This window comes from Benincasa hispida, chromosome 2 (assembly GCF_027475165.1).
Source record: "Benincasa hispida cultivar pf3 chromosome 2, pf3_genome.v1.1, whole genome shotgun sequence".
Classification (NCBI taxonomy): Eukaryota; Viridiplantae; Streptophyta; class Magnoliopsida; order Cucurbitales; family Cucurbitaceae; genus Benincasa; species Benincasa hispida.
In genome coordinates this window covers 10,806,505-10,824,938 of record NC_143479.1, presented here as the reverse complement: position 1 = coordinate 10,824,938, position 18,434 = coordinate 10,806,505, and the positions used below count along the sequence as shown (strand labels likewise).

Sequence of the window (18,434 nt, the reverse complement as noted above, 5' to 3'; positions counted from 1 at the left end):
TATTTCAAATTTATGAGAGAGAGTGAGAAAAAAAAAGATGGATTTGTAAATGGAAAGTTTATTTAGTGTGATATTAGATCTACTTTGGCCCATCTATGAAGAAACCTCTTATTAAAACCACGAAGAGTTCGAGCCCAATGGAGTGTTGGGCTTCGTAAGGGCCCACAGCTTCGGCCTATGCTAGCCACTAAGAGGCCCAAGACGGCCGGATTTTGCGCGGTATATGAAAACACTGCGGGGTTGGAAGAAAGGTTCCAAAATACAATGGAGGAGCGCGAGACACAGTTCGGTTCCGAGGAATTGCAGGACAGTACTTGCCCGTTCGTGTGGGATGAGAATTCTCAGCTGTACTTCCATTCCAGGTTTCTTTAACTATACTCTCATAAATTCATTTCGTTTTGCGGATTTTTCATCGCCAAATCAACCAACATTTGCGCAACAATCTTTTTGAGAAGGAAATTTGCTGTTTCTGAAGTTATAGATGATTCATACGAGCAATTCGTAATCTTATTGTTCTATAACTTGAAATCACGAGCAATTCGTAGTAATTTTGTCGATTTTCTTGTTTAATAGGTAGCGATTTGATGAACTGAATAAAAACATTTGTCATATATCAAACTGTTAGATGCTAAGTATACCGGTATCTTCACATAGTTTCTTTTATCATTTGCGAAATTTTATCCTACGGTTAGTCCGTTATTTCTTCCTGTGAAAGATCGTCGCCGAATTTCAATATTTCTGCTTCAATGTTGCCATTTCAACTACATTTTCTACTGAAATTGTTACTTACTTGCGTTACTTCCAACAGTAGTGGATTTTATCACGATCCTGCTGCCGGTTGGTATTATAGCAGTCGAGATGGTTCTTATTACAAATTCGAAAATGGAATCTATGTGCTTCTTCAGTCGAACGAGGTACCGTAGCTTTGTTGTTTATATGGTCATTACTTATTACCGCCTTTCATATTCTCTGCGATCTTCTTTCGTTTTGATTTGATATCACTCTAAGTAGTTTCTTTCTTTTTGAACATCGTAGCAGGGTGAAGAATGCAAGACGTATCTTGATAATCCTGTTAAAGGCGATTCATCTAGTCAAGTGTGTAATACTGGCAGCGAGGATCACTCTTTATTTGAGGCCACTGAAATTGACACTTCTAAATGCAAAGGAAGTGATGACGACGGGCTACCATTAGGTTAGTTATCAATGTACGTAAACGTTCTTCTGCCAATTACACTGCAGCTGCTTTGTTTTCAATTAGATATTAAGTTTGGCAGTTAACAAAGAGCTGCTGCTCATTCTTTTATTATTCTGTCAGATGGACCTATGGTTGATTACAGTGTCAAGTGAAGTTTCACATGTCTCGCTTGTTTGGACCAGTAACTTGTATACTTTGGATGACCGCTTAAATATACATCTTATATTGATCCAGACATTGTTATTTATAAAATGCTTCAGGCCGTTAGTTTCCAAATGTGAATGTTTAGTACCTTCCTTAAGCTGGATTTTTGGATCAGCTTTTACCTTCGTTAAATCCTGGATATATATTCTGTATTCAAATTGCATGTCAAGACATCATAGATCTCTTTATTTTGACTTGTGAATCAATATCACTGCTGTTGCGCCTACTACTTGCCAAGTTTATCTGATCTCAAATGGTAGGTATTCCTAAGTTTTTAATACTCCACTGCCATTTTCTGCAACACTGTTGGCTGTTTATGTTGTTGCTTCCATGACTATGCCTTCTGCAACATCTCTCTAGTTGGCTGTTTATGTTGTTGCTTCCATGACTATGCCTTCTGCAACATCTCTCTAGTTGGCTGTTTATGCACATTTAAGGACCCTCACTAAATGGATGAAGGATAATTATAACATATACTAAGGAAGCTTTATTTTTATAACAGCTCTTGATGCAGCCGATACTGTCTTTAGTACTTAACTAACAAATAATGTCCCGTTTATTTTTACTTTCAACAGGAGAAAAAGTGGAGGGTGTTGATGTTCATGACCACGAGAATCCTCCCACATCTTTATGGTATACTATATTTGGTTGAGATGTTAATTTTAGTTTGTAGCTGCTTTTTGTTCTCTTTCATATACATTTTCACTTTTTTAGGTTAGAAGATACGCTTATTGATCTTTTTTTGTCCGGCTATTCCAATTCAGAAGTCATAACCACTAATGACAGCATATCTCCCACATCATCAAGAACTAATGATGCTAATAACTTTCAGTCATCAAGTGATGGTGTGCTCAAACTCTTCTCTAGAAGTTGAGATGGCAATTTCTTGATTTTTATGAAAACAGAATGATTTTGGCTGTGGTTCAGGCTATGGCGATACTCATAGGATGGAAGGTGAATGGTTCCAAGATGAAAGTCATGAAATCTTGAATTCTAGCGAACAAGTATTAGATGGAGGTATAATTAGACTTCATTAGTTGAGAAAGTAATATCTACCGTAAAACTAAAATGACTTTGATTGTGGTTCAGGCTATGATGATCCTCTGAATATGGAAGGTGAATGGTTCCAAGAAGAAAATCATACCATATTGAATCCAAACGAAAGTGTATCAGATGGAGGTAATATAACTCTATGAATTGGCAACTTGGTCTCACTTTTGGGGTCAATTACTGTTTAAGTGTGCTAGTCTTAGGAGTCTGTTGCATGTGGCATTTTTCTTTTCATTGCATGACATTAAAATAATTGGCAACTTCAATCATGTTTCAAATGCACATTTACAAGTCTAAAAATCTGTTGTCAAGCATGAAGTTATTTATGATGCATTTAGTTATCAGTACATTTTGCAATTAGAGAATATCAAACAACATTCTTATAAGGATTTTAGAAAGATGCATGAATGATTCTTTTTACCATCAGCATCACGCATGTGATTTAATAGTGAAAATTTACGGTAGTTTTACAATTTTTAAATATATTTTATGTCATCATATAGTTCGTTCTTTTTCAATGTTTATGTACTTATGTACTATTAATTAAAACTTTACTTCTTATGTACTATTAATTAACATTTTAAACATCGTTTTTTCAATTATCAAACATTACTTGTTCATTATTGTTATGTTTATGATGAACATACATGATTAATATGTTTTTTATTAGCCGCACATAGGGAATACTATTTAAAAAGTTTAGCAATGATACAATATATATTTGTGGCTAAGGAATGAATTTTGATTCTTTCTTTCATCTCTCGACTTTGCTCTCACTTAGTACCAATTGTCCTTATAGAAATAAAACAATAAAATTGATCACAGAAAGTGACAGCCTAATGTCCAAAAAGGACCTATGACACAATAAGGCTTTCCAATTTCTAATAATCGTGGAAAGACTGTAACTAACTTTGTGAGTTGAACGTCACCAAAAAGTCATATGCTGTAAAAGTATAACAAAAGAATCCTCGATATGAAACTTATCTCTGAAGAGTCTAAGGTTCCTCTCCTTCCAAAATTTTCCAAAAATATGCTCTGCTGCTCTCATCCAGAGAACTTTAGCCTTGCCCTTCAAACTCATTACCAATTATCACACCTTTTGAAGTCTAGCTACCTGATTACGTTCTTGCTTCTTCCTACAGCCTACTTCTCTTGTCCTGTACGTAATCTCTTGCAAGACTTAGGAATATTACAAGATGTTCGGTCCCATAATATATTATTATTGAATATCTAGTTTTTCCCCTTCTCTCACTCTCCCTCTCTCTTTCTGAAGGTGTGTCCACGGATGAAGATAACTGGAAGGCCCAGTATGGTCAAGTCACTGATTATGTGGAAGCAATTCCCAAGCTCTCTGTTGTGGATATCTGGGACTGGTCGACGGTTTTAGAGTCCAGGACAGGGGGAAAGGGGAGGGTTATGAGGTTGGTTGGAAGACTGGTGAGGAAGTCTGGGAAGCTTCATCCTTCGTTGTCTTCAAATGGTGCTCTTTTTAAAACGGCTCCAATATGTGAAGTACATTTAGATTTGGTTCGAGTTACAACCGGTGAGAGAAATGCCGATCCGACATTAGCTCATTTCTAAATCCATGGCCATTCTCATTTTTTACCATGTTATGACCACCCGAAGTTTACTTTCAGGGAGAATCTACAAGTTACATAGTCCTAGTAAGAAGTGTTTGGCGACCATGTCAACTTTTAATTCATCCAACCCTACAAAAGATTGGGGTTTCCCCGATTTATTGGATAGGCCAATTGATCTTGTTAATAACGAAGTAAAAGTTGGAAGCACAGCCATTGTTAGCATGGCTGCGACTGGAAAGGTGAACTTTATAATTTGGCGGTCGATCCAGAATTCGTGTTTAAGTTAAAAAGCTTATAATTTTTTCTTGTTAATAATATGCTTGATTGTTCTACCTGAACTCCACTTATTTCCAAAATACCTTTGTACAGTCTCAGTGTTCAAACCAAAATCATTATAGAGATAGAGCGGCTGAGAGAAGAATCCTTCATGGTGGTTTCGGGGTTGGTCCTGGGCAGAAGAATTCAGCTATCGGTCATGGCAATTTTACATCATCATCCTCTTATGGCTATTCGGAGAGCACTGCAGCTGAAGCCTCTAATATTTCATTTGGAGCTGGTAGTCGTGGGCGAAAAATCTTGAAAAGCATGGGCTGGAAAGAGGTCTGTCAAAAAATCTATCCCCCTGGCTCTTTTCTGAAGTTGTTTGATTGATTCGTGTTTAAGTTCCAGGCATATTTGAATGTATGTTTGGGAGTGATTTTTACCCGACCAAAATCTTTTTTTTCATCTTAAAAATATTTTTAAAGAAAAATAATGTTTGGTAAATATTGAAATTGATTTGGGAAGAATCTTAAATTATTTCGAATTGGTTTTTCAATAATCAGTTTTTGTTGACTGAGAATCAGTCCCACTAAATCTCTCCATTTTGTTTTTCTCAAGTAAAATTTTTCACTTATGTATTTGGATTTTTTTGAATCACTCATGTTTGAGAGTGATTTTAAATGGTCAAAATCACTTATTTTTGAATCACAATGAAACATGTTGATTCAAAATCAATTTTGGTGATTTGAAAATTGTATTTAAAAATAGAAATTAATTTCGAATGATTAAATATATGTTTCGGATTGATTTTTACACATGATAAAAAAAAATTTAATAATTTCAAAATCATTTTCAAATATGTACAAATGGCTTAGTCTTATGACTGATTTGTAACCGTAACAGGGAGAGGGTCTTGGCAACAGCACGAAGGGCATGGTGGAACCACTTCAAGCTTTTGGAAACGTAGGAAATGCTGGATTAGGCTGGCCTCGGGGAATTAAAAAACTCGACATCAACTTCTCAATATAATCGAAAAGATGTCAAGGGACGTTTCTCCAGGTGTGTGATCCGAGTGAAGAAGCACAAAATTTGAATCGCAAGTCTCATTTAGCTTTGCATCCCATCCCACCCCTTTAGGTATGGTAAATGGTTCCTGTGTAGATTGTAGGGAAGGTTTTTGTCGACCTGCAGACTATATAAGCCTGGCCTGATTCCTATAAATTAAATCTCAAATTGTGACCGTTGCAAAGAAAATAGAGGTAAAATAAATAACGATAAGGAACTAAAATTTATCCTCATTTTCACCCGTAAGCAGAGCCGAGTTAAAATGAAATATAATATACATGAGGAAGACGTTGATTTGATTTGATGCAAAAATTTTAAAATCTGTATAATCTCAGCTCAGCTTTCAGCATCGGCAGAAATAATCATCTCGTCTTTGGGCTGCTGCTGCTTCTCGATCAGTGGTGAATCAGCTTTATCCTCCACTATTGGGCTCTTCGGCTGTTGTAAAGTTTCCTTCAAGATTTGGAGCTCCCGATCCTTCTCTGCTAGTTTCTCTTGCAAGACAATAACCTGAATTTTGCCAAGGAAAATAAAAACTGATAAATATATTAGTCACTATTTAAAAAGATGAAAAAAATAGGAATGATGAATACCAATTCATTTGATCTTTCAACGTCATTTGCTAGCCCTTCCATATGATTCTGTAAGGCTGCACAAGATTTGGTCGAAATTATTCATGAAAAAGGTCTCTAAAATTTCATCCATTAATTGATAAATACTCAGTTTCTACTTTCAACCAATATTCAAAAACAAAACTAAAATGTGAATTATAGAAAGTAAGTCTTGATTTGTAACCAGCTGGTTTTGGTTTTTTTATTTTTAGTTTTTGAAAATTGAGCTTATAAAAACCAAACTAAGTTTTCAAAAATAAAAATAAAAAAATAAAAATCAGCTTGTTTTTTGTTTTTAAAATTTGACTAAAAATTAAAATGTTTCTCGAACTACGGTAATTGGGGGAACAAACATAAATTTTAAATACATAAAACCATAAATAAATTGGTTATCGAACAAGCCTTCATAACTTGTAAAAAAAAAAAAAAAAAAAAACCAATGGGTACCAAACTCTATATTTTCTGAAAGATACTAACCTTCGTACTGAATTCTAAGTTCTGTATTTTGAGCTTTCTGCGAGGCTAACTTCATTCCTAACTCATGCATCTGCAGTTTCAGGTGAGGGGTGAAAGATCACAAACACATCAGACTTAAAATTTCAGGAGACCAGAACAAATGATAATCTATATATTTTTCCGATCAATTTCAAAGTTGTAACCCAACACGAAAAAGCTCCATTTGAAAAAAGAAATTGAGACCGAGGAACAAGAGAGGTGAATAAAAGATGTTGCATGTTTGGGAGTGATTTTAAAAGCCATATTCACTAAATAGTACTTTGAAATACACTTCTCATATCAAGATTGGTTTTGAATTATTACAATCATGTTTTAAAGTGATTTTAACTATTTTAGTATCACTTCCAAATATGCCTATAGAATTAGATCGTTCAAAAGTGAAAATAGGAATGTAAGGTGACAAGGTTGAAACAGTAAGATGAGTGATGCACAATGGCCATGAAGTGAATTAATGGCTATACGTACCTTTCCTTCAGCAGCTTGATTTCCTATCTCTTCATTTTCCTCTTGCAGAGTCCTGCATTTAGCCATCAGCATTTTACCCATCTTGCTAGATGGAGTAAAACTTACAGCGGCAATATTATCTTGCAGCTCCTTTACCTTTTTGTCTTTCTCTTCAACCAAATTCTGCATGTCAGGAGAATAATAACACTCATTCATGAAGCTTGATTACCAGTTTGTCATCACTCAGATTCAAAAGTTCAAAATTAATTGTATGTGCATATAATTAAAATATAATTGATGAGATGGCTAATCTTTGGAGCTGTAAATCAGATTATCCTGGATCTCAGGCCGTTGTTGGGATCCAACCCAGAATTTCATGTTTTCGGTGAACAATAGCCAATAAGTTAAGGTGTTTCTTGTTAAAATAACAGGTGAACCAGAAAACACCGAGACAGAAAAAGGTTTAGCACTCGGAACAAAATTCAGGAATCTTGCTCTATGTTTCAGACTAGAGATATAATTTCCACCAAGAACCATCCAAGATCATATTTACTCTTTGTTCACTAAGTGGAGTCTGTTTGAATAAGCAAGTTAGGATTTTGTGGAGGAATGTGGTTTGTGCTCTCTTCTGAGACCTTCGTTCAGATGAAATACACGTGTTTCAATTCTACAAAGCAGTAGCTTAAAATTTGGAATTTGGTGGTGCATGTTTCCTCCTGATGCCTCGGCTCCTTGGTCATCGTGCTTTTAGATTGAGGTCCTCTCTAGTAAATAGGGTAGGGGGATAGTTTTTCGCTTCCTTTCGTTTTGTCCTTGTACATTTTTCCATATTTCTGGAAGAAAGTCGGTTCCTTATGTGTGTGTGTGTGTGAACAGAACATGAAAATGCTAAGATCGTTAATACAAGAATATATGATGGTCAGACGTGTGGAAGATCCTTCTCCTAGTTAAGATTTTAGACCATCTCGCTTGAATAAAAAGATGCATGTAAGAGGGAGGTAACAAAGATATCAATTTTGGTAGTGCATGTGAAACAGACCTTAAGACGAGTAAATTCTTCATGTATTGCAGGATCTAACAATAATCTCCTTGCCTGTTGAAGTTAGTCGGAAGCAAATTAGTAAAACTTGGAGACTAGTAATTTCCTAACAAGTAGGCAAAAGATCTACATCTACAAACATAATGAAGCAATAATTGAAGTTCAAGCAAATTATATAAATGACACAAAAATAGATAACAGCTGTATTCATTTGAAGAGCTTCTCTCATATCCACCGGAAATTATTTTCTTAACAAAAGCATCATGTTCCAGACATGGATTGATAAACTTAAGATGTGTTTACAAATCTTCAAGAGGCAATTGATCTTCTAATCAAAATGGCCTTTTCTCCCTTTTCTTCTATTATAAGACTACAACTAAGGAATCAAGGGCTTACTGCTAGCACTATGCTTATGGCCCACCTCCACCTGCACCTCCAATAATTGCTGAAGAGGCTTTGACCCAAGGTCAGTGAGAGACAACGAAGGATTTTAATTATAGGGTTTTAAGCCTAGAGCTTGAATTTAGAAACTTGGGAAGGATCTCCAAACACTTGAGCCCTTCTTACCAGGTTCACGTTAGGATAGTCAAAATGGTTAGTTGCCCTCTCCTTGCATTAAGGAGATTTACCATTAAGACTAAAATTGCCGGTTCCATAGCTTAGCAACAAAAGATATAAGACCAAGAACAACCACATGACATATTCTGATCAATCGACTAAATGTAGCAAAGATAAACAAATCAATATCTTGATTTGAACCTTAATATTATAGAAGTTAAAACTGAAAGGAAAAACCATATTAGAAAAGGCTGTGAAAGTACATGAAGACGATAAATTATGCTATATTGTTCTCATCTCAACTAACTCACTTCTACAAAAATAATAATAATTGAAGTTTCGTTACCTGCATTGATGGTGGCTTCAGCTGTGCTTTCAAGTCCCGGACTGCAGCCTAGATATATTAGCAAGATTAGAGAAGCATGATCTAAATAATTGAAAATGAAATGGAAAATAAAGAGTTCCATAAATCATTCAAAAGAAAATTGTGAAACAAAATGCAAGTGGAAGGGCAATAAAGATGAAAACGTCTGCATTGCACAAATCACAAAAAGTAGCAGATTCGTAAGCAAGCAATTACAGAGTTAGCAGTTCTCTTCTTGATTAAGCCTAGCATCTTGTCCTGGATGCGGATAAAGAAGCTTTGAGGAATCATGTTCGATTGTTGTTTGCTTTATGTGGAAGTGTCACACATAAATTAAGGTTTCAAGTTCAAATCTAATTAACGACCCTACCACCAAAGGTGATCGTTCGTCCTCTGAGTCATTCTCGCAAACAAAGAAAAAAAGAGATGGAATTAATTCAAGCCAGCAAAGGACTAAGGTAGGGGACGAGAAAGGTAAAGAGAAGGGGCCGTCGTTGGTGCGTAACAGAGCTTTCCTATCGACGATCTTTCTCGGTGCATAAGCGAGGCTTAGCGGTCAGTCCTATAAGCTAACAAATAGTGAAAATCATGCACAACAAACAAAATATATTCCATTCTTATCATCTGAATACCTCACGACTCACATCTTTCATAGTAGAAACAAATAAGATTATTTATCATTAAGTCTAAAAGGAAAGATATGCAGAACTTGCCTTCAACTCTGCAATCTCCTGCTCTCGTTTTGCAAGAGTAACAATAAAAGCAGCTTCCTTCTTCTTTGCCTTTTCTAGCTGAAGGATGAAACACATAATTCATTTAGCATAACAAAATACCAGTCCTAAATGTAAAGCATCATTATGTTACAAAAGAGAATCTACAAAACCAAACACGGAAAAATAATCAGCAAACCTGGTCTCTCAGAGACTCCTCTGAGGACTTCAGGGATTGAAGAAAACTGACCACATATTTAGGTTCTACACAAAAATTTCAATTGTTTCAAGGACGAGAAGTTCATATCGGATGACAAAAAATAAAAATAAAAATAAAAAATTGCAGAGTTCAATAGGCTAACCAGGGGAAGTCCCAGAAGGAATGAAATTCTCATTCTGAAATGAAGAAGTCCACTTCTGAATCTCAGACTTAGCAGTTTCAAGCTCTGTCTGAAACCAAGGTCAATCCAGTAAGCAATTAAACTATGTATACGAGCATCCTTGAATTTTTTTATAGGAAATACTTCTATAAATAGCAAGTAGCTATCCAAACTCAATGTGAGAATAGTAGTAGGCTACAGATCAGGGTGATTGCAACAAGAGCATGAAACTAAAAATATGTGAATATCCATAATATGCAAATATTCAATTACTTCATTATGTTCAAGACAATGGTATGACTACATGTTGCCATCAGCTTTGACTCTAGAGCCCTCACTGAGGATTGATAAATTACAACAGCACAGCTTTCTTCAGCTATGAATAAAAATTTGATGGATTACAGGCATCTTACATAACTTTTTCCGGAATTTACTTGGACAATAACCAAGAGCCATGGCTAGTTTACAATTTTTATTATGACATCAGATTCGAGCAGGATTTTGATAGGAATCAAATATAGAGATTCTAATTAAGAAACAAAAATTTTCCCAAAGGGATTACGACACTATCTTCCTCTTCACTCTTGGGAGAATATCCCAGACAAGACATACTACAAACATAAGAACATCCCCTTATTACATAACCATATAAATAACTATGATAAACTATAAGTAACTGCCTAATCCACTTGTCGTTAATCATCTTTGGTGCCACTGGATGATGCTTCATCAGCCATAACTAACTCCTTGCCTTCCCCTCTTGTGCCCTTCCTAGTGTATGTAAATATTATAGGTGGCCTAAATCAGAAGATTGAGGAACTGTTGGTTGAACAACATGAGCAGATCCAATCATCTTCTTAAGTTGAGAAACATGTGACACTGGATGAATGCTAGTCCCATCAGGCAAGGATAACCTGTAAGCAAGCTGCCCCACTCGTGCTTGTATCTGATAGGGACCAAAATACTTAGGAGACAGCTTTGCATACCGTCTATGGGCCAATGAAGTTTGTCGATACGGCTGAAGGTTAAGGAACACCCAATCTCCAACAGCATATTCCACTTCATGACGCTTCTGATCCACAAACTTCTTCATTTTATCATGAGCTACATGCAAATGATCCTTAAGAATGCCTAAGGTAAAATTGCGTTCCTTCAGTTGTTGATCTAAAGTAGAATTTGGCATTGGTGAATCACCATAATAGGCCAATGGTGGAGGAACACGGCCATAGACTGCCTGAAAAGGGGTTAAACCAGTAGACCTACGACTGGTTGTGTTATACCAATATTCAGCCCAATGCAACCATTTAACCCACTTCTTTGGACAAAAGTCGGCCATAGACCTCAGTTTGTCCATCTGATTGTGGATGATAGGCCGAGCTGTGATTTAATTTCATACCAGCTGCTCCAAACATCTCTTGCCAAAAGTGCCTCCTCATGAAGATTTGTCACGATCTGAAACAATCGATTTAGGATACCCATGAAGACGAACGACTTCCTTCACAAAGACATCAGCCACAGTTTTAGCAGTAAAGGGATGTTTCAGACCCAAGAAGTGACTATACTTACTCAATCTGTCCACCACAACAAGGATTGCATCAAATACATTGGCCTTGGGTAATCCTTCAATGAAATCCATTGATATGTCATCCCAGATTACTTCAGGAATACCTAAGCGTAATAGCAACCCAGTCAGACTCATAGCCAATGTTTTATTCTATTGGCAAACCAAACATTCCTCCACAAACGTTTTTATATCACAATTCATCCCCTCCCAATACAATTCACCAATCAGCCTCTTGTAGGTTCTGAAGAAACCAGAATGACCACTGAAAACAGAGGCATGATAAATATGAAGCACGGAAAGAATTAAACTAGAAGTACAGGATAAAACTGAAAGACCTTTGTACTTAAGAACTCCTTGATGCAAAGTAAACCACGGCACACTACATTCATCTTCGTGCAATTATTGTATAATGGCACTCAACTTGGGATCCTTTGCTACCTCATTTCACACCACCTGAACAATTTTGGAGAGTTGGGACGGAAAAATGGGCTAGATGCACAATTGGATGTACTCGGGATAGGGCATCAGTAACCTTGTTCTCAATTCCAGGCTTGTACCAAACCTCAAAATCATACCCAAGCAGTTTAGAAATCCATTTTTGGTACTGAGGTTGTATAACTCATCGATCAGTTCGTACAATAAACTTGCATCCCAACAAATAAGGCTACCATTGTTGAACAACCAACACTACAGCCTATTCATGATCATAAATGGGTTTAGCTTGCTCCCGTAGATATAGAGCGTGACTAAAAAAATGCAACCGAGCTTCTGTTTTGAGTCAGAAACACTCCAATTCCATGATCAGAAGCATCAATCTCTATTTCAAAAGGTTGTGAGAAATCAGGCAAGGCTAAAAAACTGGAAGTATCACCATGGCATTCTTCAATTTTTAAAAGCTTCTCGAGTTATGTGTCCAATCAAACATTCCATGCTTCAATAGATTGCTTAAGGGAGTAGCCAGACTGAAATAATTTTGTACAAAGTGTCGATAGTACCCGGTCAATCCCAAAAAATGACGAACCTCCTTTACCTTAGTAGGAGTTGGCCATTCAAGCATTGCTCTTATCTTCTCCGGATCAGCTTCCACACCATTGCCAAGAATTATATGGCCGACAACTCTTCCACGAGCAAATTGGCATGTCTACCGATTAGCATACAAACTGTTGTTGCGCAGAGCGGTGAATACGAGCCTCAAGTGCATCAAATGCTCCTCCAAACTACAGCTGTAAACCAAAATAAACTTACAGAGATAGGGACGACACCTTATTCATCAAGGCTTGAAAAGTAGCTGGGCGTTGGTTAACCCAAAAGGCATGACAAGAAATTCATAATGTCCCTCATGAGTCCTGAAAGTTGTTTTCTCTACGTCATTCAGATGCATAAGGATCTGATGATAATCAGACGTGAGATCAATCTTGGAAAACAATACCGAACCGTACAACTAATCAAACAATTCTTCTACCACCGGAATAGGAAATTTATCAGGGAAAGTAACATTATTCAAAGCCTTCTAATCAACACAAAATCGTCATCCCCATCCTTCTCTTTAACTAGAAAAACAGGGTTGGAATAAGGGCTCACGCTGAGCCTGAAGATTCCCAAGTCCAACATCTCTTAAACCAACTTCTCCATCTCATTCTTCTAATGATAAACATATCTATAAGGCCAGACATTGACCGGAGATGAACCAGGCCAATTGAAGACATCATTGAATTCATTTAAAACATCCAATGTCGATTTTGTAATGGTGTAGACCTCTTCGATTCCGTACCACTCCGTCAACAACCCTCGCCCTTCCATTGCATGACATTCGATCAAATAGCCTTGATCGATCGGCTCCCAGAATTTAATCAGCTGTTTAAAGCTAATTAGCGCCTTCATACAACTCGAATCACCTTTCAAAATGATTTCATTAGGCCCTTTGTTTATCGTCATTGTCAGATTACACCAATCAACCCCAGTGACCCCAGCATGAATAACCACTGCATACTAAGAATGACATCAACTCCTCCCATTTCCAATGGTAAGAAATCCTCGCAGATGCACAGAGCACCCAATTTCAATTCAACATTCGCACATACACCCTTACCCCTTAACTACCTTTCCAGAGGGCACAACTAGTAGTGTCTATCATAGGTAACCGCAACAAATCCACCGTCTTCTGAGATATAAAATGATGAGTCGCACTGTAGTCAATTAACACAATGACACTTTCAAAACCGATTACTCCTCAGATCTTCATTGTACTCGGATTAGTAAGACTCAACATTGAATTCACTAATGGATTAGCCACCGGTTCAACATTCGATTCCATTGCCGCTTGTTGTAATTCAACGGGCCCACAAAGTTCTTCCCCATCCCCAAACACTTCCACCAATCTTCGGAATAATCACTAACCAGAAGATTGGTGACAAGCAAATCAACATCATCAAAACATAAACTTTCTCACAGTGAGCGTCCGACAAGCATTGTGTGGGTCCATTGCAACGGGAACTGTAGTGGAAACGCCACGAAGAGTAATCGTCCGCATCGAAACACCGCCAGTTGATTGTCATACCATCCTTCGCAATCAGAGGAATACTTGGTGTAATAGCCGGTGGAATACGAGATTGGGCCTTGGGGTCACAAACATTGGAAAGGCTTGAATCAAGGCAAGTCAATTCACAATATTCAACTAATTGGGCCAATTTCATCATATGTGATAGCCCAATAGGATCCCAACATTCCACCTCAACCTTAATCCAAGGAAACAACCCATTCATGAAAGTGTTCTCGAGGACCTCTTCGAGAAGTTGTGGGAGCGAAGCAACCAAGCAATCAAATCGACTCCGATATTCCTCAACGGTGGATTCCTGTTTAATGGCAAGAAATTTCCCACACACGGTTCCTTGTTTGGGAGAATGAAAACATTCAAGTAATCGAAGTCGCAATTCGTTCCAACTGGAAAACGGCTGGCGTTCTTCATTTGCTCGATACCAATCCAATGTTGCCGCTTCAAAACTAATAATGGCTACTGTCATTTTCTCAGAGTCAAAGAGATTATGGATGTGAAATCAATCAGTCCTGAATAACCAAGAATCTGGATCTAAACCATTAAACACCGGCATTTCAACTTTTTTAAGTTTACTACGATCAACGGTTCCATCGCTGACATCCTATCACACTCTACTACAACAGTAGCGTTTGGCATTGTATTGACCGTTCCAACACTGGGCAAGCATCCAACCACTGCAAATCCGTCCAATAGCAATCGAGGCATGATCAAGGCCAATAAAATTTTCCGCATTTCCTCTTAAGCCTGTTGCTACTTAGTCAAAAGTTGTTGCATATCCTCTGAAGCCCGATGCTATTTATCGGTTGGAACCGTCAAGCATTCCACACTCTTTGCCAAGGAAGTAAGAGTATCATCCATTAACCTTGATTTCTTCAATTTCCCAATTGGTAGCGTCCATTCGTTCTTCCAATTTCTTCTGCACCATCTTACTCAAATGCCGCAGGTTGTGGGCTTTGATACCAATATGATAGGAATCAAATATAGAGATTCTTATTAAGAAACAAAGATTTTCCCAAAGGGATTACAACACTATCTTCTTCTTCACTCTTGAGAGAAGATCCTAGACAAAACATACTAAGAACATAAGAACATCCCCTTATTACATACCATATAAATAACTATGATAAAATTATAAGTAACTGCCTTCACGTAACAGCCTTATACTAACTGCCTAATCCACTTGTCGTTAATCATCTTTGGTGCCACTGGATGATGCTTCGTCAGCCATAACTAACTCCTTGCCTTTCCCTTTTGTGCCCTTCCTAGTGATGTAAATATTATTGGTGGCCTAAAAGATTTTCTATATTTATTGAATAGAATTTAACGTGAATAGATCTCTCTAAATAAGCATATACTACTCTATCATTTTAGGTTAAGTTGTAAAACGTGAAGGAGTTGAATATTAAATTAGTAAAATGCGGAATATCAGGAACTGAATGGCAAAGTAACAGAAGTTCCAATATTAGATTCGTAGGCCTCTAATATAAAGATCCAAATGATCAACGAGTCTCCATAAGCTACAAATAAAAAGGCAAAGAAGAACGAGGATGTGAAAAGATAAACAACAAACATACCCGGCATGTTGAAAGTGTATCCTCGCAACTTTCAAGACTGCACGCAAAGTTTGAGAATATATAATTTTACATAAGGAACTCGAAGGCTCAGTGCATCTCAACATTGCGCAGGGAAGATATGTCTAACATTTAATAATACAATACCTCTCACGAAGAGACAGAATCATTCTAGTCGCTACACCTGGAGCAGTTTCTTCTGCTTTAGAGTTAGCCTACATTGAAGCAATTAGAGTAAAATAAACAAAGTGAAGCTTGAAGCAATAATTTGTGCTCAAAACACACACATATTAAAAAAAAATTTAAAAAAATTTAAAAAAAAAAAAAAAAGGAAGAAGAAGAAGAAGAAGAAAGTAAATCGGGTAGATAAAAGGTAGAAATACCTTTTTAGAACCAAAGAAGTCGTCCTCGTCATCTTCAAGATCGCCAAAACCTCTCTTATTTCCTACATTTTCCATTAACATAGCATTAAATCAGTAAACACAGGCCAATCTCGCCCCAAAGATTCATTTCAAATAATGCGAAACTATGCCTGAATGCCTGTTGTTGTGCGTTCCAGTGAAATCGCCTCCAAAATCATCATCCTGAAAAAAAAAAATGAAGAAATCAAAGCGATGCTCTGAGAAACAAATCGCGTAAAAAGCATACAGAACAGTGAGGATAAGAAGGGAAGACTAACATCATCGAGGTGAGCGTGCGACGCCATGAAATGCAAACCCTAAGAAACTGAGCTTCTCGCCAGAAACTGCAACCAAGAAGAAACGCAATAGATCACTGCCGACGATGGCGAGGGAAGCTAGTTGAGAGAATTAAATCCAAAAAGAAGAGCGATGTCGAATTCACAGACACATATTTCATGAATCATTCGGCTTTACTGTCGAACGGCGGATTCATCTGAGACTGTTTTCCTTCCATCTCTCTTTGCAAAGGCCAGGTATTGGCCCAATAAGGCCCAAAATCTTTTAACAAGCCCAGTTAAGAAAGTTAAACGGCCCAATGAAACATTGAGCCCATAAGCCCATGTCCAACTTCCATCATAAGGAAAATTCACTTATAGTATTAATTACACTTTCATTTAGAAAAATAATAAACTGCGAAATTATTTCGAATTATAGTAAATACAGTATAATTAAATTTGGTGGCTATAGATTTGATAATAAACATAATTTGACTTTACAAAAAAAAAAAAAAAAAAAGTTGATTTGAATCTTGAATTTTGATCAAATCTTTATTTTCAAATATGAATTTACCTAATTATTTCGTTTTGTTCACATATTTTTGTGTATTTTAGATTTTATTTTCAAATATCAAACAATCTCAATTTATCTAAATATTTTTCCGTTTTCCCTTCTTTTGACATATTTTTACGTTTTCTGATTTATATCACTTTATTTTATTTGTTTTGCTTTTTTTTATATCTATAATAGTTTGAACTTTTTAAATACTTATTTTTATTGAAATTTCAATTTTTTTCTAGTTGATTATCATATTTTTGTTGTTTCTTCCAATCGATTTGAAATAAGCTTCATAATTTTTGCTATGTCAGAATCAATCCTAATATTTTATTGTTTTTTCTTGTTTCCAAATAAGCATCCATAAACTTTTGTTATTCTTGCCCTGGTTTTTCAACCACCAAGTTTTTTTTTTTTTAATCATGAGTGGGATGATACCTTGTAGAGAACACGGTTGATTTCTCTTAAATAGGTTTGGAGAACAATGAAGCTCAGTTGAAGAAGGTGTTTTTTTTTATATATAATGGAGGTCTACGGGTAATCAAGAATCCTAACTTCATATTCGATATCCTTCACCCTGACTTTAAAAATCTTGTCGGTGCTAATACTGCTATGGACCGTCCTTAGGTTCGAAATTTCGTTCAAAATACCCATAACCCACAATTTTGTTTAGATTTTGTATGTCACATTTATGTGTTGTATGATTGTACCTCCTTGTGTTTATATATGATCTCAATGCTTTAGATTATGAAAAGTTTCGGGGAGGGGGAATTTAAGGAGAGGAATTAAATGTAAATAATTTTTTCTATCGACCAATGTTACTTGCAATTGAGGGTTTCTTTAGATTTGGAGTTTGAATGAGGTTTTGTGTTTGAATCTTGAAGAATTACATTGTAATGAGTTCTTTTATGATCTCAATTGCCAAATATTTTTGGTGTTATTAGATCAGTCATTCATTTTGAAATGTTTGCATCACACTTTAGTTTATCAGAATGTTAGATAATATCTTACTTTTTTTTAATAAAATATATTTCAAATATCAATAAAATTTAGGTTTTTAAAAATATGTATTTTTTGAATAGATGAATTGTGTATAATATTTGGGGTATTTTTATAATCTAATGATAAGTAATTAATTAAATTTATTTTAGTTTTGCTATTTTTCGTAACCTAAAAACATCTTGTCATTTCCAAAATCAAAATTTTAAAAATGTTATTTCTATGGTTAGTCCTATTTTTAACCAACTAGTAATAGAGGCAATGTCAAAATGTCAAAATTTTAATTTTAATTTCTAAAATAGTACTTAATTGTCTTTTAAAAAATTATAATGTAAATAGACATGTGGAAACAAACACTTACTTTTTTATATACACATCTCCCCCATAAGTGAAACAATACATCAGTTTTTAAATTTATTTTATCTTCAAAGTTGTCTCTCTCTCTCTCTCTCTCTATATATATATATATATTTAACTTGGATCCCATGAAATTATTTCTTAAGATTGTAAACATTTCTTAAGATGGTAAACAAACAC

The 18,434-nt window shown here is 36.0% G+C and overlaps 2 protein-coding genes across 3 annotated transcripts; one reads left to right on the top strand and one right to left on the bottom strand.

Annotated features, from left to right (window-relative positions):
- Positions 1–229: 229 nt before the first annotated feature.
- On the top strand, positions 230–5,544 carry LOC120071038 (D111/G-patch domain-containing protein). Of its 2 annotated transcripts, none has more exons than XM_039023028.2 (11): positions 230–362; positions 809–914; positions 1,039–1,192; positions 1,975–2,032; positions 2,114–2,244; positions 2,327–2,416; positions 2,489–2,578; positions 3,723–3,992; positions 4,087–4,268; positions 4,399–4,629; positions 5,194–5,544. In XM_039023028.2, exons 1-11 carry the CDS (start codon positions 265–267, stop codon positions 5,317–5,319), a joined length of 1,536 nt encoding a protein of 511 aa, XP_038878956.1. In that variant the 5' UTR covers positions 230–264; the 3' UTR covers positions 5,320–5,544. The 2 variants fall into 2 exon arrangements, with proteins under 2 accessions (XP_038878956.1, XP_038878955.1); XM_039023027.2 differs by having other exon boundaries at positions 1,036–1,192.
- Positions 5,533–16,579, bottom strand: FIP37 (FKBP12 interacting protein 37). Its single transcript, XM_039023031.2, has 14 exons — positions 16,346–16,579; positions 16,199–16,250; positions 16,050–16,111; positions 15,814–15,881; positions 15,670–15,706; positions 9,960–10,047; positions 9,797–9,861; positions 9,601–9,678; positions 8,870–8,917; positions 7,966–8,019; positions 6,948–7,109; positions 6,444–6,513; positions 5,949–6,004; positions 5,533–5,865 (listed from the first exon to the last, which is right to left on the bottom strand). Exons 1-14 carry the CDS (start codon positions 16,370–16,372, stop codon positions 5,692–5,694), a joined length of 1,041 nt encoding a protein of 346 aa, XP_038878959.1. The 5' UTR covers positions 16,373–16,579; the 3' UTR covers positions 5,533–5,691.
- Between the last annotated feature and the right edge of the window lie 1,855 nt (positions 16,580–18,434).

What these genes read in the sequence shown, in the direction of transcription:
- FIP37 (XM_039023031.2), bottom strand. Translation starts at nt 16,372, where the DNA reads ATGGCGTCGCACGCTCACCTCGATGAT. An exon ending in ATACACTTTCAACATGCCGG is followed by an intron (nt 10,048 to 15,669) that starts GTATGTTTGTTG and finishes CCTTGGTTTCAG; the next exon opens with ACAGAGCTTGAAACTGCTAA. An exon ending in AAGAATTTACTCGTCTTAAG is followed by an intron (nt 7,110 to 7,965) that starts GTCTGTTTCACA and finishes CCTGACATGCAG; the next exon opens with AATTTGGTTGAAGAGAAAGA.
- LOC120071038 (XM_039023027.2), top strand. Translation starts at nt 265, where the DNA reads ATGGAGGAGCGCGAGACACAGTTCGGTTCCGAGGAATTGCAGGACAGT. An exon ending in TGACGACGGGCTACCATTAG is followed by an intron (nt 1,193 to 1,974) that starts GTTAGTTATCAA and finishes TACTTTCAACAG; the next exon opens with GAGAAAAAGTGGAGGGTGTT. An exon ending in GCATGGCTGCGACTGGAAAG is followed by an intron (nt 4,269 to 4,398) that starts GTGAACTTTATA and finishes ACCTTTGTACAG; the next exon opens with TCTCAGTGTTCAAACCAAAA.